The 24431-nt window shown below is 35.0% G+C and overlaps 2 protein-coding genes across 2 annotated transcripts; both read left to right on the forward strand.

Moving 5' to 3' along the window:
• The first annotated feature begins 1212 nt into the window (after positions 1 to 1212).
• On the forward strand, positions 1213 to 16869 carry LOC123866724 (cuticle protein 19.8-like). Its single transcript, XM_045908402.1, has 8 exons — positions 1213 to 1239; positions 2482 to 2757; positions 4807 to 4973; positions 6186 to 6345; positions 11228 to 11308; positions 11751 to 11912; positions 16002 to 16168; positions 16693 to 16869. The coding sequence occupies exons 1-8, from the start codon at positions 1228 to 1230 to the stop codon at positions 16745 to 16747; spliced, it is 1080 nt and encodes a 359-aa protein (XP_045764358.1). The 5' UTR covers positions 1213 to 1227; the 3' UTR covers positions 16748 to 16869.
• Positions 16870 to 21141: 4272 nt separating this feature from the next.
• On the forward strand, positions 21142 to 23328 carry LOC123866726. Its single transcript, XM_045908403.1, has 5 exons — positions 21142 to 21153; positions 21228 to 21587; positions 22037 to 22203; positions 22684 to 22976; positions 23279 to 23328. Exons 1-5 carry the CDS (start codon positions 21142 to 21144, stop codon positions 23326 to 23328), a joined length of 882 nt encoding a protein of 293 aa, XP_045764359.1.
• Positions 23329 to 24431: the final 1103 nt, after the last annotated feature.

The following is a 24431-nucleotide window of genomic DNA, read 5'->3' on the forward strand; positions in this document are numbered from 1 at the left end:
ATTTCTCCTTGTTATAAATGCATCCTATTGTAATGTTACGCAAATGCACATCGACAAAGGAAGTAAAAATATGTTACACAATAAGTACTGAATTGATATTAGGTATAATTTCAACTTCTCGATGTTTATTGTTGCAATAAAAAGTATAATGCAAATAGTAGGTAAGTATAAAATTATTACAAAATAATATATCTCATTAGATAATTAAATAGAAAGTTTACAAATAGTTTATTCTCCCAAATAAAAGTAGGTAGGTATATAAATATAAATAAAAGCAATCAAGCTAATAACTTAACAACTTTTATGCCTCTTATAAAAGTTCTCTGTACTTATTATGCTCTATGGTTATTATATAAATTGGAGGTAGTTTTCTTAACCCATACAAGAAAGTTTAGTTAAACATTGATAACATGTAGATACAAACAACTTTGCAACTGCAACGTAGTACTTATTCAAGAAACAATAATAATTTGTCACAGAAATAAAATTGCATCATGAAAATTAATAAAGACAGTGCGCCTGGCCAATTTCCGACCTACCACATCCAGTGTGTCTATTTACATGAAATATTTCAAACCTTTTTTTATCCCCCTCATAAGTTTCTCAGAGGCAAGGTCTGGGGATAATAATATTACTAAAGGAACTCTAAATACCTACTTTACATTCCCAAAACTTTTGGTAGAAAAATGTCTTTAATTTCGCATTTTATGCTTTGTTAGGGATATTTTTATTCCGGAATTCCAACAGGTTTTGCGAGCATCCGCTAGAAAGTAATATCGTAGGTCGCAGGAAGTTGAAATTCCATACTGTACAGTATTTTTCTAGAAAACAAAAGCAGTTAAGTAGCCTTTTATAAACACATCCGTCTTTTCAAAGCAATTTCTACAGTCACAAAATAAAATATGCATGATAATTTATGCATACCTAAAAGTTAAATAATATAGCCCTATGAATGCTATTATGTAAAGCGTAGCGGATTATCTTATCCTCACTAGGTCAAGTTAAATCCCAAGAAAATTAATTAATAACTCATTAAACAGGAAAGCTTCGGAAAGGGCTCATTGTAACCTTGAAGTTGAGATCTGTCAATGTAGTGACGTAACGTAAATGCAGTGCGTGGTATCGTATGTTGGGCCGGTTTCGAATCGGGTGACATGGTCAGTATAAAAAGTACCACCCGACCTACAACCTTATCATACAACTCCAGTCAATCAATACAGCATCAACATGTACTTCAAAGTAAGATCGGGCTGTTTAATTTTTTCTTTATTACATTAAAAGTTAACCCTTAACTGCGATCTCATCTAGTGTAAAGTCATCATGCAATCTAAGATAGTAGCGGGCTAACTTGGAAATAGTTTGGCATTTGTATCTAAGCCATACTTTTTTTATTCCATTATAAGTTAGCCCTTGACTGCAATCTCACCTGATGGTACGTGATGATGCAGTCTAAGATGGTAGCGGGTATTCTAAGGTTTCTGTTATAGAAAACCCATAAAGGTTTATTTCATAACGCTCATGATAAAAATAATCTAATTGCCATAAATTATCAAGAAGAAAGAAGAAAGAAGAAAGAAAATGTATTTATTTGTTGTTGGTGTCACAGATAAAAACAAAGTATACAAATATACATTTTCATCTGTGACACCACCCCAAATGGGTGTACAGCTCAGCATTATGTCCTGCATCATATGCAGGACGCTGATTTTCAGCTGTGACCCGGGTGACGCCACAGTCACAACAGTGAGTAAATTAAAAAATAATTTAATTTAAAATAACTTTAACCACAATATGTGTAGTATGCGTGTATATATATAATATATAAATAATAATAATTAATAATATAAGTATATATATACATATATATAAATAAACAGTTATAATCTTATATATTATATAATAGAAATATAATATATGTAATATACATGAATAAATAAGTATGCAGAAAATAGTAATCTAGATAATGGATGTTTCAGCCGCAATATTTTCGAACTCAATTTGCTTGAATAATATAAACTTTTTCAATTTGTACACAAAATTAGTGTATTTAATAAATTGTATCAGTGTATTTAACTATCACCACTTGTTAATAAAACTGTCTATTAGCATTTTGAATAACTAAGATTTAATACATATTGCGGCAGATTCCAAATGGAGCTTCTTTGCTGAAATGTTATAAACTATTTTTTTATTATTTTTTGACTAGCGTTTGGCTGCTCTCATACTTGCTGGCTAGTGACGATGCAGCGCGCTTGTCTAGAACTTATTAGAACTTACTAGAAAAGTAGACACGAATACGAATTTGTTTTGATGAATTCGTTCCTCATGTCGTTTATACATTATGATATGGAGATAAAATTCAGTTCACTTAGCAACATTTAGGATGCGACGTGTGACTTCGACTCGGTTGCAATGTGTCTTGAGTCAAACTAGTGAGTGATCCAAATTAGTCTACAGTTAATTTTTTTTTTTCTATTGCAGATCGCTGTACTCAGCCTCCTGGTGGCAGCTTGCCATGCGGGTTTGATCGAAGAGGGACATGGCCACGCTGTCTCTTCCCAAAGCATTGTTAGACACGACCAACCCACCCACGGAGCAACTCGCTACGCACCAATTGTGACCTACGCTCCACCCGTTTTGACCCACGCTGCCCCAATTGTACAACACTCTGCTCCTCTGATCCACTCTGCTCCCCTTGTCCAACACGTTGCCCATGCCCCTATTGCTCTGGCCCGCGCTGAACAAATCGAAGATCATGTGAGTACCGAATAATTAATCTAAAATACGTATAATGTTTCTGCAGTTAAACGTTTCCGTCTGTACGTGCGTTGAATTGGTACATATAACATGATAGTATGTGGTATGTAGTTACGTACTAAATAGTTAGTGCCACAGATTCTTTCATTGTATCTACTACTAGAAAAACGTTTAACATCAAAAGGTCTTTCGAGTTCACAAAATTTTTTTAAGAGTTAATTTTCACGATCATCTGCTTGCTGGGTTGCTACATTTTAGTTATAAGCAAATTCTTTAAGACCTTACATATATTATAGGCAGCTATCAACAACGTGACTCATTATTTTTTTAGTTCATCTAGACACATTGTTCCTAACCTCAGCTGGCCGGGACAGACGGACAGTACCTAGCACCTTGTAGTAGGTACCTAAGTTGAAAGTAGGTACATTGTTGAAGATAGAGGTTATATGCAAATTGAATCGAATTGAATATTGCAAGTTTAACTACCTGACGCGTTAAATAACTTTCTTGTCCAATCGGGAAGTCCCTTCATTTATTACTATTCTATTTGATAAAGTTTCTCCATAAATTCAGACTGCGATTAACATTAAAGTAGGGCACTAAATATCCGGAATGCCGTTAAATAACATTTCGTACTGCAGATTGTGATCTGAAATCCATACTTTATAAGAATTGTAACACTTGTTTGACAATACATCATCGTCATCATTATCATCATCAGCCCATCACCGGCTCTTCAACCAATAGTGATATTGAGCACGGCTCTCCTCTCAGAATTTCTCATTCCTTTTTTTTGGGCTTTGCCATAGTCCGCCACGCTGGCTGGCCAAGAGCGGATTGGTAGACTTCGCACACCTTTGCGAACATTATGGAGAACTCTCATACAGGTTTTCTCACGAAGTTGTCCTTCACCGTTAAAGCAAGTGATATATTTTAATTGCTCAAACGCATATAACTCCGATAAGTTAGATAAGTACGTTATCGGGATCAAACCTCCAACCCCCAAAAAAAGAGGCTGACCCGGAAATTCAAAGTCCTAACTCCGTATCGGGGGGTCGGAGCTTTAGTTAAGCTATCTACTTCATTCATAATATCGATAAAAATAAGCATTTGTTTAATTTTGCAAACAATTGAAGTGAAAGGTTTACTCAAGTGATATGATTCAAATAAACTTAGTCAATACAGCCCAATTAAATGTTTGTTAAGAAATATTCATGTCATTATAAAGTTATAGGATGTTTTATAACCATAGAATCGACTGTCTATCATTAGATGATTGATATTATAACATCTGTAAATCCGATGTATATCATAACTCATAAAGAAGATACCCAGTTAATTGTTTATATCTTTAAAGTTGGCTAACGATATTTGCCTATTGGCTATCTCCTTGATCTTGCCCTTTCCGCTTAAATAAATTAACTTTAAACTATTCCACTGTGACAAAGAATTTTACTAGGAAAACATTCTAGGAACCAATTCTCGAGCATGCCGTGACTATTTCAAATCAGATAAAAATAGTTTAAACATTATTTTAACACAATATAAGTGGACACCTGCAATTTTCTAGTAAAGCGACTAAAAAGAGCCGACAAATATTTTTTATCATACAAAACTTTGTTGTACCTATTCTACTCTCTATACAACCTCTGGCACTGCCATGGGTCACTGGTAGAGATCAGTTATAGGGATAATGCTTCCCTGATCACTTTTCCTTCTTTTTCTATTTATGTTACAACTTTCTGATACAAATAAAAAATAAATACTTAAACTTATTCGTTGATTTAAAATTTAAATTTTATGCGAACAGATCGCAACTCTATAGGTAATTTGATGTGATTTCAAACCAATATCGTAGACACAGATGCAGTAACTATGTTCTAAAAATTATCATCACCATAATCTCAGCCTACGGGCGTTCATAACACATGCTTTCCCCATAGTGAGCGCCACCACACCCTACCCTCAGTATCGTCAGTCCAGTAGTACGAGTACATACCTACCTGTATACGGTATTACTAATAATGTACCACATGTTTAACTTTACAGGCCCCAGCCCACTACGAATTCTCCTACTCAGTTGAAGATCCCCATACCGGTGACCACAAATCACAGCACGAGAGCCGCGAAGGAGATGTCGTAAAGGGCGAATACTCTCTGGTCCAACCTGATGGTGCCGTAAGGACTGTAGAATACACCGCTGATGCCCACAACGGGTAAGAATTCATACTAATATTATTAATACGAAAGTGCGTTTATCTGTCTGTAGGTCTGCTACATTTTCACAATCCATCGTCCCCGTGATTTGGTACAGAGTTAGCTAGTAAATATCCCGGAGAGAGACATCCCGGAAAATCAATTTTATGTGAGGTAATACAGCTTGCATCCTGGAGACAACCTATGGCCTCGTCCAGGATGCAAATTATCTTATCCCGGAAAATCAAAGAGTTCCCAGATGGGATAACTAATTTACTAGAAAGAATTTTCATGAAATGTACCAATGCGAAGCGGGGGTGGATCAGTTCTCAGTGCAATTTTCTACTGACAAAATTTTTCAGTTTTGAAACTGTATGAAATCGACGATACCTACATTCTAAAATTAATGCATTCTAAAATTTTTGCTCCAATTTGTTATTCATCTACCGTTAATTATAACTGACGTAAGTGCATAACTGGCATAACTTGCTCTACATCGAAAACAGTAACGTACTAACGCGGTCTTGATTTGGAGCATGAATGCGTTCCATTATCACACGTATGAACTTGCCGTGAGTGCGTAATGTTGCGTAAGTAAACTGAAGTGCGCTCAGTAAATAACACGTCTTAAGCTAGCGAGACTAACAGCTAAGCTCGTAGGACGACGTGATTTATCTCTGAAGAAGAAAATGTAGTTTCGGTCAATAAATTCGATAAAATCATCGCAGGGATAAGTACTTACCTACAAACTTATTTCGCAAAGTCATATTTTCTCGAGAAATAATATTTTATAATATAAAAAAAGCTTTCCAATTTCCTAGATTTTTTGTTTGCAATGCATGTATCTACATATTTAATACTTTTATACTTACCCAAAACGGATAGGTACCGCTTATTGACCGTGGATTCATGTGTATTCCATACAAAATGAGAACTCACTCACCATTTTAAGTCTGTGTCAACTGTCATGCCAAAAGTACGGTTCACCTTTAAAATAAGGACTTAAATCGTAAATAAAAAAAGATTCCCACGAATTGAGAACCTCCTCCTTTTTTGGAAGTCGGTTAAAAAGAAACTTAGATCTCATTTTGTACGGATGATATATCCGATACAAGGCCGTTGCATCTGGAAGAGACTTAATATGTCCAACTATTTTCTGGTAGACGTCTACGACTACGACGACATACTTACTTAATATTCTTCAGAAGTATAATTTTTTTTTGTATTTACAGTTTCAACGCCGTGGTCCACAACTCTGCCCCATCGGCCCACACTGCCCCAGCACCCGCGGTACACGCTGCCCCAGTGGTCCACGCCGCTCCTCTCGTCCACGCCGCTCCTCTGGTGCACCATGCTCCCCTAGTACATACAGTCCACGCTGCCCCAATTCTGGCCCACCATTAAGTCGTCATAATTTCGTTATACGCTAAAATGTAATTTCCTATTAGAAATATATCGTTATTATTTATAATTTGCTGTTTTTTACTTTTAAATAAGTTATTTATGTATATTTTAACTAAGCTATCCTGCTATCAAACTACCAACTGTACGTCGAACCATATCTATCGTCTGATACATATAAAAAGACATCCTAATTGACTGACTGACTGGTCTATCAACGCACAGCCTAAACGCGATTTCTCTTTGATTCTTGTATCTTATTCTACGAACAATAACCTCACAGTCTTTTATATCAAAGGCATTTTAAAAAAGGAACTGTTGTAGTTTATGAGATTATGTAATGTAATCCACACAGTAGGTAGGTATACGTCTTTCGTTATGTCTCTTCTAACAATACAAAATCTCTAAAACCTAGATCAAATGATACACACATAGGATATTACAAAAGCACACGTATTCCATTATCGAAACCCGTACCTAAATCTAATGTGTTTCAACACAAAGATTCCCTATTGTTTTAGACTTGTATCTAACATACTTAGTTTGCGCAACCAGAGTGCAACGCAAAAACACTATTAAGATGAATAGGTAGGTATATGGTTCTTTAGAATAAGACAGTTTTATCTCGTAATGATATTTTTAGTGGATTCTTAGATTAACCAAAAAGATAATATCTAATTATTACGAATATTTGTTCTGACATACATACTATGAAATTACAAATATTATAAATTACCTGATTAATACCTAAAAAGAATAAAACATATGCTAAGATCTCGGTAGCTAACCACAAATTCACGGTTTTCAGATTTATTCCTTTATTCTGCTATAAGACCTACCTACCTACCTATAGACAGACAGACAGATAGACAGACAGACAGACAGGCAACAAAGTGACCCTATAAGGGTTCCGTTTTTCCTTTTGAGGTACGGAACCCTAAAAAATTTTAATCTAGGTAATAAAGGTATATTACATTAAATATGACATGTGCTAGGTAGAAAAGTGATGAAGAAACCTATATTCTCGATCTCAGAGCAAATACCACAATTTTCCTTACCGTTAATCAAGGTCGTCACACTGTTATTATATTGTCTTTTAGGTTGCCATCAACGCTCTAATTCGCCGGATCTTGCGTGTAATTCATATAAATAATGTTAGAGATGATTGTACAGGCTTTTTGGTCTGGTTAGTATGTTAAAGACTTAAACAATGTCACTATGAATTAAAACGTTCAAGGATGCTTTTGTGTTACTAGTAGTAGGTTTCTTATTAGACGTTACTGTAAGTACTAGAGGGCAGGGGTTTATTATTCCCCGACCCAAAAAGAAGGGTGGTATAGGTAAGTTTGACGAGTGTATCTGTGTATCTGTCTGTGGCATCGTAGCTCCTAAACTAATGAACAGATTTTAATTTAGTTTTTTTTTTGGTTTAAAGGTGATCGAGAGTGTTCTTAGCTATAAGTAGTCCAAGAAAATCGGTTCAGCTGTTTGAAAGTTATCAGCTCTTTTCTAGTTACTGTAACCTTCACATGTAGGGGGTGTTATAAATTTTTAATTTAGTTTGTTTTCTAGAGGTGATAGGATCCATCCTGCGTATCATCTCCGGATGATTCAAAGACGGTAATGAACTATGAAGTAATAGATGCTAAATCGTACCACGCTCGCGAAAGTGATACTTATTATTAATAATGTTCTGGAGAAAAACAAATAAAATTATATAAGACCGTAAAAAGTCTTATATTATGTTTATTATGTTACCATCAATCTGTATAATCTGCTATTACAGGTATACCTAATAGGCATTCAATGGAATACCAAAAACTTCCAGGTAAAGCATTAAATATTTTTAACTTCATACTTTGCCTAGCCATTCTATACAATTCTTAAACGACAATAGAAAATGTATGAAATTCGGGATGACAAATTTCTTCAGGTAGTAATATTTGTATGCGAGTGCGATTATGTTTGTCTGTCTGTCTGTCTCCTAGAAATACGTAAAGGTTCAATATTGCCCAGAACAAAATCTGAGCACCCCAACTCCACGCAATCCTGTCTGACTTACCCCAAGAGTATTTTCGTAAAGCGCGAAGCCAGAAGCTCGCGAAGGTAAAGTTGAATGAAGGGGTGACGAAGCGAGTCTTCTGGCGTAGCCAATTTGGAAAAATTGGTCTTTATTCACTATCATCATCAACGTCGCCATCATATTATCATCACCACAACCATGATAATCATGATCATTGCCAAAAAAATAAAACGCAGGTGAACTGATAATGATGATGATAAACATGATAATCGTGGTTTTGAGGATCATGAAACATTTAGGTATTATATAGAATGCCTAAGAATTGTTTACAGTGCCTAGGAAATAATATAATGGTAAACGATATATATTTTGTACTTTGCCAAAACATATCCAGTATTTCATGGAATGACTGAGGTAGATAGGGAGGTAAGTGAATGTCTGAATTGTATGCTTTATCGGTTAAAAAAAAGAGCTACATAGTGGGAAATAGAAAATATTATCTCAACAAAACGTAATAATTGAGATTTTAAGTAATAATATGTAGAGAAATCGTCAATTTTTTTAATGTGCTTCTCATCACTTAATCACTTCTCATGGCATCAAGTACCTATCATAAGATGGAGGGAATCCGTTTCCCTACAAAATGGCTATTCATTCATAATCAATAATAATAGATAAACAATTTATTATGAAGTAAGTACTTTTCTTTCTCTTTTCTTTCTTTCTACGTCTTTTTAAGATTACTTACTTATTTTCTTTAGATATATACCACAATGCTTTAAATTCTCTCACAAATTCATCCATCACATAACCGAATCATATATGACAAATCAACCACAGTAAACTACCAGGAGATATCAAATAACACTGTCGCCATTTCAAGAAACGAAATAGACTGCGGATTTAAATTTCACGGCTGGCCTTAGACAGAATTTCTTAATTACATTTAAGGGTTTGGTTTCAACGCACCACGTATCACTGAACACATGCAATAGTGTCCTTATTAATTTCACCAACTGAATGGTTTATTATATCGTATTTCCTAGTTCCAGATTCGGCAAGTATCACGAAAATCACGACTTATGCTGTGCACAACTCATGAAATTATTATACTCCATTAATACACTAATATTAACACAAGTGTAAATTAAAAATTTATAACACCCCCGACAAGTGAAGGTTACAGTAAGAACTAGAAAAGAGCTGATAACTTTCAAACGGCTGAACCGATTTTCTTGGATTATAGCTAAGAACACTCTCGATCAAGCCACCTTTCAAACAAAAAAAAACTAAACTAAAATCGGTTCATTAGTTTAGGAGGTACGATGCCACAGACAGATCAACAGATACACAGATACACACGTCAAACTTATAACACCCCTCTTTTTGGGTCGGGGGTTAAAAATTATGATAATAGACATGGTATATAAGATTAAGTAGGCAAATAAGTATAAACAATAATATATTAATCACACATACAAATACGAAAAAGAAAACAAACGGCACTAAGTACCCGCTAAAGTGTGCCCTAAACTCTATAGTTATAATATTGTCTGTGCCTAAACATTGAAAAAATTAAGACAAAAGAATGAATTCGAAGATAGTAAAAAACCAAGAGAAAACAGTCTTAAAACGTGCTTGAGATTAGTGTGAGATGAGTCTGTTTTGGATGCTTAAATGTTCTCTATTAGGTAATGGGCAGATATAAACATGCAATAAAGATACAAATCGGAAACATGTTTTACCTCATTTCCTCTTTACAACTCTATTGGAATAATAAGTAGAACACATTCATTGATGTAGTCTACTATTTTGTATAAATCAAAATCATCTAATCCATACTAATATTATAAATGCGAAAGTGTGTCTGTCTGTCTATCTGTCTGTCTGTCTGCTACCTTTTTATGGCCCAACAGTTTAACCGATTCTGACGAAATTTGGAACAGGGTTAGCTTATATCCCGGGGACGGACATAGGCATATAGGCTTTTTATCCCAGAAAATCAAAGAGTTCCCACGGGATTCCCAAAAACCCATCCGCTCAACCGATTTGTATGAAATTTGGTACCGAGACCGTAGCTTGCGTCCCTGTAATTGACATAGACAACTTTTTGTCCCGGAAAATCAAATAGTTCCCACGAGATCTTTAAAACCTAAATTGCGAAGTCGCGGGCATCTTCTAGTTTCAATATAAATCTAATTTTGTATCTTTTTGAGAAATATCCCTTGTTTGCTTCGTATTCCAGATTGCTGAGGGGCGCATATCTCCTTTCCATTAATTATGCAGTGGGTTCCCAAATTCTTCCTCATAAAATTAATAAATTGTAACGTAAACTTATTTTTTCCCATTCACTTAAATAAATGAAATGGATTCTTTTTAAAAAGATCTTAATAACTTTGCTGTTATAAAGATGTTGGAAAAGTAAAACTCTCTTTAAGTTCAATTAATTATAAAATTTTAACAATTATTAAAATTTTATTAAGATTCATTTCATCTGTTCTTTTATGACAACCTTTGGTAACTGATAGAATAATATAATATATAAAAACGACAACAATCGAATGTTATTGGATCTTATTCCTGCGTTCAAGTTAAAACCACTGCGTGACACAAAATGTGGTAAACGCGTATTGTTGTGCTCTCTGAAATGACTTATTAGGTGCTTCATCAGTGGGATTGCCCTATTACTCTAACACTGATTATTATTATAAGATATACAAAATTTATTCACCTTGAACTGCTAGAAATGCTACATAATTTTACGTAATTGCTATATTATTATCAAACTACTGTTTCTTGCGTAGACGCTGCGTACGACTTTGCATCTCGCTGGTTAAACTAATATAAAAGTCGGTGGTTCTTGCGGTTTGTATCAGTTGTGTGTGGTCGGTGAGACGAAGCAAACCTTACACAAAAGCAATGATTACTAAAGTAAGTGCTGTGATTCTATCCCGTTGCGAAGTATAGTGAAAGGATCAGACGCGCCGTGTAATTTAATCCGATAGATTCCTTGTGCTCGGCCAAACTTGTCGACAGTCTAAACTATCGCCTGGTTTCAAGTATCCTAGAAATCTGACGAGGATTTAGTTTCACTTTAAATTTAGGAGTTACTGTTGTGTCTATTGAGGACAACCTGTGTTAAATTTAGAGCATTAGTGATAGGATAACCCGTTGCTTTATACAGTGGTCGTATTTAACAATTTATCTAAGCAGAGTGTTTGAATTTGAAAAATTCATCTGTTAAATTTTTTATTTTATTACTCTTATTAATTTTGGTCACCACTGAAATAATAACAATTTTTTTAAATATCCTTTTATGAAGAAAAATTCCTAAGTTCATGTATGATTTAATTATTTTATTTTCTATGTCCAGACCGCAATAGTCCTGTCCGTAGTGGCGCTGGCGTCCGCGGGCGTGCTGCAGCTATCCCATGGGTACGGCGGTGGGGAATCGTACGGCCACGAAGCCGTAGCGTACGCCCCAGTAGCCCAAATTGCCCACTACGAGGCCCAAGACGAGCATGTCGACTATCACGTAAGAAAAAACATAGTTATTCTAAAGACCCCGTCCTAGTAATAATAAAGGTACAGCGGGTACAGTGGTGCTGGGATGTACGGTCTCGAAGCTGCGCATATACCTACTTCAGTTGTCCAGCTCTTCCATTACAAGATGACGAACAAGTACGTTGACTAGTAGGTGAGAAAATTCCATATTGCAAACTTCAAGTCATCTGCACTTGCAATCTCCCGCCATAATAGTACCTAAAAGTACAACGATGTTGAAGCTTACAGCCCCAAATCCACAGCATACGCTCTATTAGCTACTTGCTCACTATGGCACACAGGTCGTCTTTCACGTGAGAGACAATTCCAAATTACACCCTCAAGATATATCCATCTCAGGTCCGCGCCATTTTAGTAAAATATCATCATACGGGTGCAGCTGTATTGAGATATATGGCCTGTAGGACATAGTGTAGGTATGCACCAGTAACCCAGCTTGCTCACTTCGAGGCGCAGAATAAGCACTTCGACTTTCATGTAAGAGATACAACATAGTAGCCTTCAAGTCACTTACGCCTGTAAGTTCTCACCATTCTAGTAAATAATATGGTACTGGTAGCAGAACTTAGATGTATATCCCCAAAGTAATAAAGCACGCTCAATTACACCGCGCCACAACATAGACAACACGAAGACGTCAGCTATATATGTATAACAAGAGACAATTTCACTTAATAGCCTTGAAGACATTCGTGCATGCAGATTCTCGCCGTAGTCATTATCTCACGAATACACTAGGAACGCGACGACTTAACTAAATCATGTACTAGTACATAGTTGACCAAGCTCTCATTAGAACGATACTTAATATCATAAGGTAAACCTAATGGACATAGCTGCAGAAACAGCTGATATAGAGTCAAGGTATGGACTTTAATATTTAAAGTGTACACCGTAAAGACCTTATCAGACACAATGACGCTGAAGACGTCTGTGATTTTAATATAATGTAACTTGTGTAAAACACATCACACTGCGAAGCGTCACGCGCTCCACATTGTGAACATATGCAAACAGTTCTTCATTAACAGTTCTACAATAGGAACCATGTTAGTATTGACAGTCCAGTTCACAAGTTCCAAATGGACTTTATCCTTCGTCCTTCACCAATATCAGGTAAAAGACAGACACTCTTTGTTGGCCAATTTTTTCAACATCTCTGATCACTCTCTCCTCAGGATCACAGTTCACGACGGTTAGGGAATTCTTTAAAAAAAGTCGAGGCTTCTACGTCACGGGCAGGCGTCAAATGTTAGTGCAATTGACGCAGGTAGGTAGGTAACCTTATTTTTCTATTTTACGTCAACATAGCCTAATATTTGGCATATCGTCGATTCAGGATCAAACCGAGAGTTCTCTCACTCTAGCTCACTTTGTCAGAATGGTAAACTATACCGACTAAGCAGTGACGCAAAGTGCCCTTATCAGATTCTCAAATATTTAAATGATACCATCAGTTTACCGTCTTAGATAATGGAAGGTTTAATAACCATCAGCCTACCATCTTCCAAGATTTAAAATTTTAGGTGTTCAAATTCGTTAACATCTACGTGCTTACCGTACGTATATAACCAGATTATTATCATACGGATTGAAGCAAAACGATTAATATTAATTAACCTGTCCCAAGAATGAAATCGCTGCACCAATATAAATATAGGCCTACCCCACACAGTCAAAAATGGCGCGGCGAGATATGGTATATATATATATAGCCATTTGAAATAACAATAATTCCCACCGAGCCAAATATTGGTGGAGAGCTGGGGGTTTACCATTACAAATAAAGTGTTAAAAATCCCCATCGATCCTATGTGTGCTACAAAAGTTATTCGGGGTCACCGTTTTTGAAAAAAAACCAAAAAATCTCAAATTTTGACTATTGACACCGAATAACTTTTGTAGCACACATAGGATCGATGGGGATTTTAGACACTTTATTTGTAATGGTAAACCCCAGCTCTGCACCAATATTTGGCTCTGTGGGAATTATTGTTATTTGACCACTATTTTTATGTCTAAATTGATCTTGCTGATAAAAATATCAAATATATGCGTTAAGACGCAAGTAGGCTCTTTAATTAGTTCCATAAAACAAATCTCATAATATGTGCACCAATCGCACATCAATTATAAAATTTTTAGTGTAAACCCGCATAAAATAACATCTGATGACAACTTAATTTTCATTTAACGTGGAAACAGAAATTGCATACGTAATTCGTAGAGAGTAGGATTTAATTTATGTCAAAAACGTAACCGGTTCTGTAATACTTGCGCATATTAAAATTTCCTTGCAATTAAAACCGCTATGCGTAAACAAATAGTTACTCATAATAGTGCACCAGTTCGATCCCATAGGCCATGTCGTAACACAATATCGTACTAATTGATAGCTTGCATAATGTTCAAGTGTTGCCTTTGCCGATTGTTTCCGGGATATGGTATCTATGAAACAATCCAGCTTTACCGACTTTACCGTTATTACATCACGACAGTTCACGCTAAATAGGTCCTAAGCATAAATACGAGCTATCAGCGTCAGTAACGTAATCACGCGAACGGCTCCCCTGAATTACAGTAATTAGTAGCGTTCGTGCTAAGTTTTTTAACTAGTAAAATGTTGCGCCACGCCAAAGCGAGTTTTCGGCACTAGGTACTTAAAATATTGCAAACATGACTTCATTAATAGTTTGTGACTATCTGGGTGAATCATAATACACCTATAATAGTTGTAATTGAAATCTAAAAGCAGATCGTAGTAGTAGTAATAATAATATATAATAATTCTTATTGATAGAATAAATATAGTACAAAAATAATAATAAGAACATGTTTCCTTTAAACAAAAGCGACCTTTGCAACGCTTCATAATCACGTAAATACAACTAAGTTTGTGTTTGATGCGGCCAATTAGGTAACTTTCCAATCAATTACTCTTTAATAGTCAGTAATACGAGTATAATATAACTCTTAGAAAAATAATTTACAACACTTAAGGCGCAGAAAAAGATAATCTTTTTGCCTATCATGAAACGATTTAAAATTTCAACATTAAAAGCAGTTGTAGAACAATTAAAACAGTAATCGATATTGATCACTACCGATAACTATAGCACTTACTTAAAAAGCCTTTCCAATTGTTTCTAAGTAGGTTATAGATAGTGGCGTAGTAGGCTATTTCGATCTGGTTCGGTCGGATACTTGTGAACATTGTCATAGAGCGAGTGTAATAAGCTATAATCTGGTTACATAACCGCATCCCGTCGTGACTAAAGGGCCGATAAGAGCTCGTTTCCCAGGATATTGTGAAACTTCGGCTACGGTTAGAGGACATAATGACTGTCATGATGCATTCGCGAATGTCTGTTTGCATAAACCAACGCGTGCTCTCACGCTCGACTTAATAGCAGATGTGGATTGTTACAACCGACCCAAATTCAATTGCGTAAATTGTACATACTGCTGTTAATAGAAATATTTTGATTGCTATTAAGATTACGAAGTGTAAATTATCCTCGTTCAATTCATCTCGAATCTAGAATCCTAATTCTAATGTACCTATTACAAGTTCTAGATCAGATCGCTTCAAAAGTAACTATCCGTAAATTTAATGAGCCTTCTCATCCATTGAGCTCAAATTGAGCGTAATTTAATGATTATAACTAGCGTAAAGAAAGCGCCTCCGCTTACGATCACATTCTAAGACGATTCTTAATAACAGAGCTTTATATAAAAAACGGTTTTAAATTGACCTTAGAAAGCTTTTACTACTACGTACAGTAAAATTCTACTTTTTAGTGAATTACGGCACCAAATACTTCTATCGACTTTCCAAAATATTTTATGTGGAAGCATTTATTGAAACTTAAATAATATCGAGAAATATTGCCGTACATGCAATTAAAACTGATCTTAATTAACGTACGACAGCAAAAGAATTCACGAATTTTTAAACATTTTATTTGGAAAAAAGAATCTGAATTTCGAGCAAATGAAATTCTATATCTATTTCTCTTTATCTCTGTACGAATTTATTATATTTCTTTTTCTTTTACAGGCACATCCCAAATACGACTATTCATACTCCGTCTCAGACCCTCACACTGGTGACCACAAAGAGCAGCACGAAGCCCGTGATGGTGACGTAGTCAAGGGTGAATACTCCCTCCTCCAACCCGATGGTTCCTTCCGCAAGGTCACCTATACCGCTGATGATCACAATGGGTAATTATTGACAAACGTTTTTACTATCATCATCATCATGGTTGTCGTCAACCGATAAACATCCACTGCTGGACATAGTACGTCTAGACGCTCACTTCAATAAATCATAAATTCTACACTTCAGCCGTCATCGTTGTATCATCCATTGACATACAATATTTGGGTGTGCAAAGCTGGACAGCGAGGAAATTGGCTAACTTAGTGTCTAACACTGAGTGATATCCACCGAGTTCATTTGACATTGGTTGCTTCCACTTTGCTCCTTATGCTTTGTTGAGTGACCTTCAATGGATTAAAAATAAATGACAAATAAGCTCAGTGACTAACACTCAATGTTAGACACTGACTTAGAGTATCAGTAGGCTGGTCTCTTCTAGAGACATATACACTCCACGATCTAGCTTATCACTAGTTTACTTAAATTATTTATTAGTTTATGGTTTAGGATTACGAACTCCATAATATTTATATTAATAAAGTTGTCAGATTTTGGTTTTCTAAACTTTTGTTCTTCTTTTTTGCAGTTTCAACGCCATCGTCCACAACACGGCGCCCGTGCACCCTGAATTCCACCACTAATTTTATCGGCCCAGGGCCACTCTCATGTGATATTATTGTACCTTTATACTATAGATAGTCTTTAGTCGACAACGAACTTTTAATGTAAGACTGCGGCGAAAATAAACTTTTCGAAAACCTTATTTTGTACTTTATTTTCTCGCTGATTTTTAACGGTGTCAAAAATAATTTATGTCAAATGAGCTGGGTGGCTATCGTTGAACACTGAGTTAGTGACTTTATTCAAGACATTTTTTTGACTTGAATTGACTTGAGAGCTTGAATTCACTTATTTAATAAATAGAATATTTTTGAGGATTTTAATAATCCTCGAAGAGCCTAATTGCGACAACATAATAAATCCAGTTCTCAACCAACACCCAGCTGTGCACAGTATGGAATAATAAATGGATTGACAAAAACTGTAACATCGCTGTCAATTTGTCAATCCACGACTTGGTTACTTCTTACTTGTTTCTTCATACAAACTTAAATATTATAGTAGATATACAGTAGTAGTTAGATATTACGCTTAAAATTTATATTATTTGTCCTTTTATCAGACTAGATCTCGATTTATCCGTCCCTCATTTATGCTCAATATACTTAAATAAAATATAGTAGGTAAATTATATTTCTATTAAATTGTATCCATTGGGCTAACTCTATTTCAAGGAAAATTTGAAAGCAACTTCGTGTGCAAATAGTTAAGTATATAAAAGTTTAGAAATTGCAAAACTAACAACATCAAGACATACTTTACTTAGAAATAAATTCAAATGTGTTTTCAAAAACATTAGTTTCGCAAAATGATACCGTAACCTTAATTTGCTTTGGTAAACAACGTGCATCTCGCTCTTGAGTATGTGCTGCCCGTAAATGTCGATTGAAATAGCATTCTCTGACATACGACCACACAAATATATCAATCTCGACAGAAGAAACAGTGCTGACAGCCCGGCCGCGGCGTGACGGAAAAATTACAAATGCTGTTTCTAGAAGTTGAAGTTGAGTAGAAGTTCTACTACAAGAAACTGTATGAAAACGTTCACAATGCAGATCATAAGAAGAATCTGGGTCTTGCTGCAGACATGCTTTTTATACCTAGTTCCTAGCGAGAGTCGAGACTACCTTGTTAGTATTATAGTGGTGAATAATGACGACCCTAAGGCATGCCTCATGTCGCTCCGGCGTAAAATAGACTTTACGAGACGAGCCGCATGCAATGCCACAATTAGATACCTACCTCATCAGCTTAAACTTTAATGAATACTCACAACGTTAACCTCCTCTCCTCTTTTTCAATTATTGATCTTCTTTCTTACAGATTTTTTTTTAGGTATATTAACCCAATAGAACCTAAGTGGATGTTACGTTTTAAACTAACCTAACTTAAGTTTTTGGCTAAACAAATGGCCGGTCCCGTCATGAAAAAGATCATTTATTTTTAAAAAGTGCTCATTTATAGTAGACGAATAATTAGTACTTTAGAGGATCAATTAATAATATTATCCCCCTAAATATTTCAAATTTCAAATTGAGTAGAGTTTCACTAAAATCAATGCGTTTCACAGGGTGCGGATCTAATTTTATAAGAGGCATTTACTCCAATTATTTAGCGTCGTAGATACAATCTTTGTTTTTAACCCCCGACCCAAAAAGATTGCTTGCTTTAGTTTTTTTTGTTTGAAAGGTGGCTTGATCGAGAGTGTTCTTAGCTATAATCTAAAAAAATTGGTTCAGCCGTTTAAGAGTTATCAGCTCTTTTCTAGTTTTCTTGTAGAAAAGAAGGTTAGATAACCGTTAGGTTCATAATATTAGGTCAATTGACAAATGTCAAGCTGTCAACATGGACGTTGCCTGAATACATAATTATTTATTTGAAAATGATGTTTTGGAAATTTCAAATACTTTGGATCGTCGGGGGTGTTATAAATTTTTAATTTACACTTGTTGAAATTAAAGTTTTTCTTAGGATCTCTGGTGAATGGGTACGATATGAAATCGTTAAAGTCTTGTTTACTTTATCTACCTCAGTGGTTAGGTACTTTTAATAAATTCATGTAAGTATAGTGCTACCTTTGAAAAACAGAAATGAGATTTATCTCGTATGTAGGAGAAATGTACTTTATACTTCTCAAATGTAGATTATATATGTATCGATAGGTATGCTTTATATGACGTATGGATACAGTTCTAGCCATCGATGTATGTGGATGGGCCCTTCGAAGATAAAAAACGCGCTCAAAAAGTCAAGAGAATTTGCGAAAGTCTCTTGACTTTGTCAATGACGATGACGTACGATTCAAGCGTATTTTTGCGGACGGAATTGTATGGGAAAGGCTAATCCATACACATCGATGGTTCTAACTTATACAAAGAACCTTGTTCTCGGTTTTGGAATATAGTCTACAGAGTGCTTTTTGCCTAATGTTAAAACTGGAACTTGCATGAGGAGTTAACCGACATTTTTCTCTTTTCATAAGGTGTTACAAGTTTAACACAATATCCTCAGGCAAAGTTTTCGGCAAAACCAGAGGTAAAAGTAAAGATTTCGTTGACAACGAAGCCTAAAGCTATATTATTATACCTACAGTGTCACATTATACATACATGGAAACTTAGAATTGCTATTACTTTTTATATAAACCGGAACCAACCGGAACGCAATTACCTTTTTATCTCGATGTCTAGGTGCTTGCCTATAAGTAAATAAAACATATCGACGTAAATCGATTTTTTACTGAACTTCTAAATTTAAATTACAATAAGATTTAAATCTTAGAGTGACTTTTACTTTGAGATTTACTTAAAATATCTTTAAAGTGTGGAATTATAATATAATTTTAATTGCCCTTGTTATTTCATATTTTTGAGCATATGCCTGTAAGTGTATTTAAATTCTTGTCTCTTCACAAAGGTTAAAGAAGAGTTCATCGAGTATTTCACTCTAAGATCTAGCTGCATAAGGATTACAGTTAAACTTTGACCGCCAGTAAAAAGCGTTGCACGAATGAGTATTCATACATCCACAAATTCTCTTTGTACATCCATGATTAACTTCGTTTAACGTAAAACTTTGGTCCAAAATTAACAAAGCCTGACCTGTGCAACCCATTTTTAGCGGCCAAAGTAAATAAAGTCATACTATTTACTGGGTCTAAGCCTCGGGAGTGGTTCTTGAAATAGAACAAACGGCATGGGAGTTAAGTGGTGGACCTCAACTTGTTATCCCTCTAACAGAACAATATTAGCATTATTCTATCAATAAAGTATTAATAAAGTATTATGTTAATCAATAAAGTATTAAACATTTTCGACAGACGCCTACACGTTGTTTCAGAATAAAAACACAACCCAACGATGTTAGCTTTTAAAATTAGCAGGCTAATACAAGTTAATGTAGTAATCAATCCATTCTAATAATAATATGAATACAAAAGGGTGTCTGTCTGTCTGTACGTCTGCTAGTTGTTCACAGTTGATCCATTTAACCGACTGGATCAAAGATAGCTTGCATCCCGGATTACTTTTTCCCTCAAAATCAAAAAGTTCACATGTAATTTTTAAAAAATTTAAGTCCACGTGGATAAAGTCTGTATAACATAATTATAAGTGGATAAGTATTTGCATCATAGACATTAGGATATAGGCTACTTTTTATCCCGGAAAATCAAATAGTTCCTACTGGATTTTAAAAGACCTAAATCCACTCGGATGAAGTCGCGGGCATTTTCTACAAAATATGAACTGTCACATTAAATTGTGAGAAGGATAATAATATAATAGAAACGGTATTTACGGAATATATCTAGATACAGGCACCCTGAAATTGCATAAGTGATGAACTAGTCGAGGCTAGAGACAAAGACAATTTTCACACTTTATTATTACTTGCTTTTGAACATAATATCGTGTACTGAATACAGGATAGAAAAATCGCTCAAGTGCGTGTCGGACTCGCGCTCGAAAGGTTTCGTACCATCGTACAAGAAATAACACTTTGTTTTTCATGGCGACCATTTGAAAATTTTTAAGTAGGTATCAGTGTAGCTGCAATAGAAATACTTACACATTCTGCGAAAATTTCAATTCTCTACCTATTACGGTTCACGAGATACAGTCCTCCGATAGACAGACGGACGGAAGAACGAACTGACAGCGGAGTCTTAATAATAGGGTTCCGTTGTCACTTGACACCCTGCGGGTACGGAACCCTGAAAAGATCTGGTGTTGGTGTGGTGGTTAAATGTCTATTAACATATTAATTGTTTACCGCTATTCAATTATTCAGCGACATTGATGGTTTGTTTCGGTGTTGCCGAATAGCATATTTTAGGACAAACAAAGCATCACTTATAAGACGAGATACCATCTGAAAAATGTCAGTTGTTTTCTGTGAATCTACAAGAAAGATGACACCTAGAGTAAGTGTTATTTCCATTTTTTCATTGTGAAACATGACAATAAGATCCGTTTTAAAATTACCGTTTTGTTTTAGAACCATTTCTTGGTGTTAGTTGTGAGCATCTTCTGGGTGGAAGGTACATCGGGTGCCGCGTTTTCAAAAGTGATAGTGCAAAGAGATGGAGTCATTCCTCTGGAGTATTTTACCTATGATCCATCGTCCTTCTCATATGGAACCCCTCAAGCGGCTCAGTTATCCACTCCGCCTTTGGAATCAGTAGTACAAGCACCCTCAGTATCAGCGATTGTTACTCCTTGTTTGGCACCTTGCATCATTCCTAATAACGGCCAGGGATTGACACCAATATCATCGCCTACAATTCCTTCAAATGCTAAAATTATTACCTACAGTCCTTCAGTTCCGAATGTTCCTGTTGTAGTGACAAATAAAGAGGTAAGTCATTATTTAGACAATACTAAAGGAACTATTTTGGCGTAATTCAAAATATTATATTATTTAAATAAAATAACACTTATGACAGACAGCAATTTATTCGGACGTAGCCAACAAGAGAGAGAATGACAGTTGCCACAGAACATATTTTATACAATGACGTTGTCACAGAGTAGGTACTATGCGTTCACACTTCATCAAATACTCTAACTGTAATTTACTGTACTTAGTATTTGAAAATTTTAGCAGGTTTTTTGGTTAATATTTGAGTTTTTATTTTATTTTGATGATGGGTTTCAAATGTGAATGGTATCTTTAAATATTTAAACTGTTTTCATCGTTATCATCATCATTAACGTCGGTTGACGATGATGATGTAGTGTTTACTGTTTTTGTCAATTTCGAAATATTTTCAAATTATAATAATTTATTTATCATTACTTTTTTAGGCCGCAAGAGGTTACCAATACGCTTATGCTGTTTATGATGACCAAACTAGAGACAAAAAATCCCAAAGCGAACAAAGTGATGGGTCAGTAGTAAATGGACAATATTCCTTCATTCAACCGGATGGCTTCCGTCGCGAAGTTGTTTACACCGCGGATGATTTGAAAGGGTATCGCGATATCAGGCCTAATAATTCAGATCCCATAGAAATAGCAAATAGTATATTCAACTCATATATACAAATATAGTAATAGTTTTTATAGGACCTTTTTCATAGGACCCATTCCATCTAAACTAAAACTTAACAATAGTTTATTCCCCTATCCCATATACTTATGCACACTTAATTAAAACCATAATATTATTTTAAATAAATACTCGGCTAAGTTTATTGTAGACTTTTATTGAGACCAGGATACATATTATTGCTTCCCTCGTTGCTTTAGTTTTAAGCTTACGGAATTTGGTACGCACTCGTAATAATAATAATAATAATTATCACCATGATATCAATTTCATCAACTATTTTTTTTTTTAATTCAACTATTGACAATCAAAAAGTGTACAATGGTATCCAATCCCGATAAAGAACTTTGTAATTTTCTACAATGTTTACTGAAAACTGTTTAATATGTGTTTTATTTAACAGGTTTAATGCAGTGGTAAGAAATATTTCACCCGAACCAGAACAACCAAAAGAAAGAAAAGTAGACGTAATCAAACCCCAACAGGCGCCTTGTCCAGATCCTCAAAATGCACAACTAAGTCAAACCCATGAACAAAACCTAGAAAGAACAATTTCAGAATTTGAACATCTTCAAGAACCAAAGAGTGTACAAGGGAATGATGAAATTAGCGTTGAAAATATTGAAGAAAAAGTAGTCAAAAACCCTGAAGAAAAGGCAAAAAAGGCGAAGCCACGTGAAGACGAGCCTATAGAAAGTAGTTTTCCAATATTAACCAATGTAATTTCTTACAATGATATCATAAAATGTCTTCAAACTAAACTCATTACTGCAAACAGCGCGGTCTCTCCTCTAACTTACATACTTATTCCCTCTTTGAAAGGGCCTTGTTAATTATGTACCCTATTGTTTGCAGTCATTGACATATCATTACTTAAAAATAACTTGTGAAGTAATAAATAAATGGAACCGAAAAAACGAGGAACATTTAAATAATAAAAATGTAACTGTACCATGATACCGAGCTATGAAATAAATGAATTATATTCTCGCATATAGATCATAATACGGCTTTTATTGCAATGATTCATGAAATTACGATAACATAAAAGTCAAGGTTTTTAGTTCCAAGATTAAATTTACACGATAGAGTTGTAATTATTTTGGTATCAATAAAAATAATGTACTTAATATTATTTAAGTTATAACTGTTTTGCCCTGGAAGAGCGTACGAAATAATATTTTTCCTTCTACATAATATAAGAGAGTAGACCAGCTTTGTTTTTGATAAGTATGGTCAATGGTCATTTAATTTTGCCCTAGGTACCTACCTATCAAAATTATCTAGGACAAGAAAGGTAACTTTTTTTTAATGTTTTTAAATTAGTAAAATAATGAAGAACAAAGTGCGCTTTCCCGTTCAAAGTATTTGCAGAATATCAGAATCGCAAAATGATGATCGCATGACCAATTATTATTATTAGTGTCACATTACAAAGCGGAAGTCTATCCTGTAACAAGTGTAAATTGAAAATTTATAACACCCCCGACAAGTGAAGGTTACAGTAACTAGAAAAGAGCTGATAACTTTCGAGCGGCTGAACCGATTTTCTTGGATTATAGCTAAGAACACTCTCGATCAAGCCACCTTTCGAACAAAAAAAACTAAATTAAAATCGGTTAATTAGTTTAGGCGCTACGGTGCCACAGACAGATACACAGATACACACGTCAAACTTATAACACCCCTCTTTTTGGGTCGGGGGTTAAAAATATCTTTATGTCACTAGGTACTATTTCAAAATTTGGCAAAGTATAACTATATATAAAGCAAGTAACATATTACCTACTTGCCTAGTGCCTGCTATAATAGTAAAACAAGTAGATAATTTATTTATTTATCATAACTCTACGTTAGGTGTGACAGTTTCACTTTCACATAACGCTTTTGCGTTTTGCGTGTTACAAAACTGGAATTTACATTTATAAAACAAGGTAAATGGAATGCTCTAAAATTACACCATCCACATAATAAATCTCAAGGCGCGAAACATAAACATCATTTATATGGATAAAGAAAGAATTCGCTGACGAAACTTTTTGCAGTTTACTTAAAATTAGATTCGTGTGTGTAATTGAAATGTGCATAAACTTTCTTTGAACTGTTCAAACGTATAAGCGCCGTAAATACTTAGGCTATGAGTAGGTACGA

The sequence above is a fragment of the Maniola jurtina genome, chromosome 7, assembly GCF_905333055.1.
Source record: "Maniola jurtina chromosome 7, ilManJurt1.1, whole genome shotgun sequence".
Classification (NCBI taxonomy): domain Eukaryota; kingdom Metazoa; phylum Arthropoda; class Insecta; order Lepidoptera; family Nymphalidae; genus Maniola; species Maniola jurtina.

Bases quoted from the DNA above. Each gene is read 5' to 3' on its own strand.
- LOC123866724 (XM_045908402.1), top strand. The intron at 6,346-11,227 runs GCCCACCATTAA...CTAATATAAAAG, and splicing joins TCCACGCTGCCCCAATTCTG to TCGGTGGTTCTTGCGGTTTG. The intron at 16,169-16,692 runs GTAATTATTGAC...TCTTTTTTGCAG, and splicing joins ACCGCTGATGATCACAATGG to TTTCAACGCCATCGTCCACA.
- LOC123866726 (XM_045908403.1), top strand. The intron at 21,588-22,036 runs GTAAGTCATTAT...TTACTTTTTTAG, and splicing joins TTGTAGTGACAAATAAAGAG to GCCGCAAGAGGTTACCAATA. The intron at 22,204-22,683 runs GTATCGCGATAT...TTTATTTAACAG, and splicing joins ACCGCGGATGATTTGAAAGG to GTTTAATGCAGTGGTAAGAA.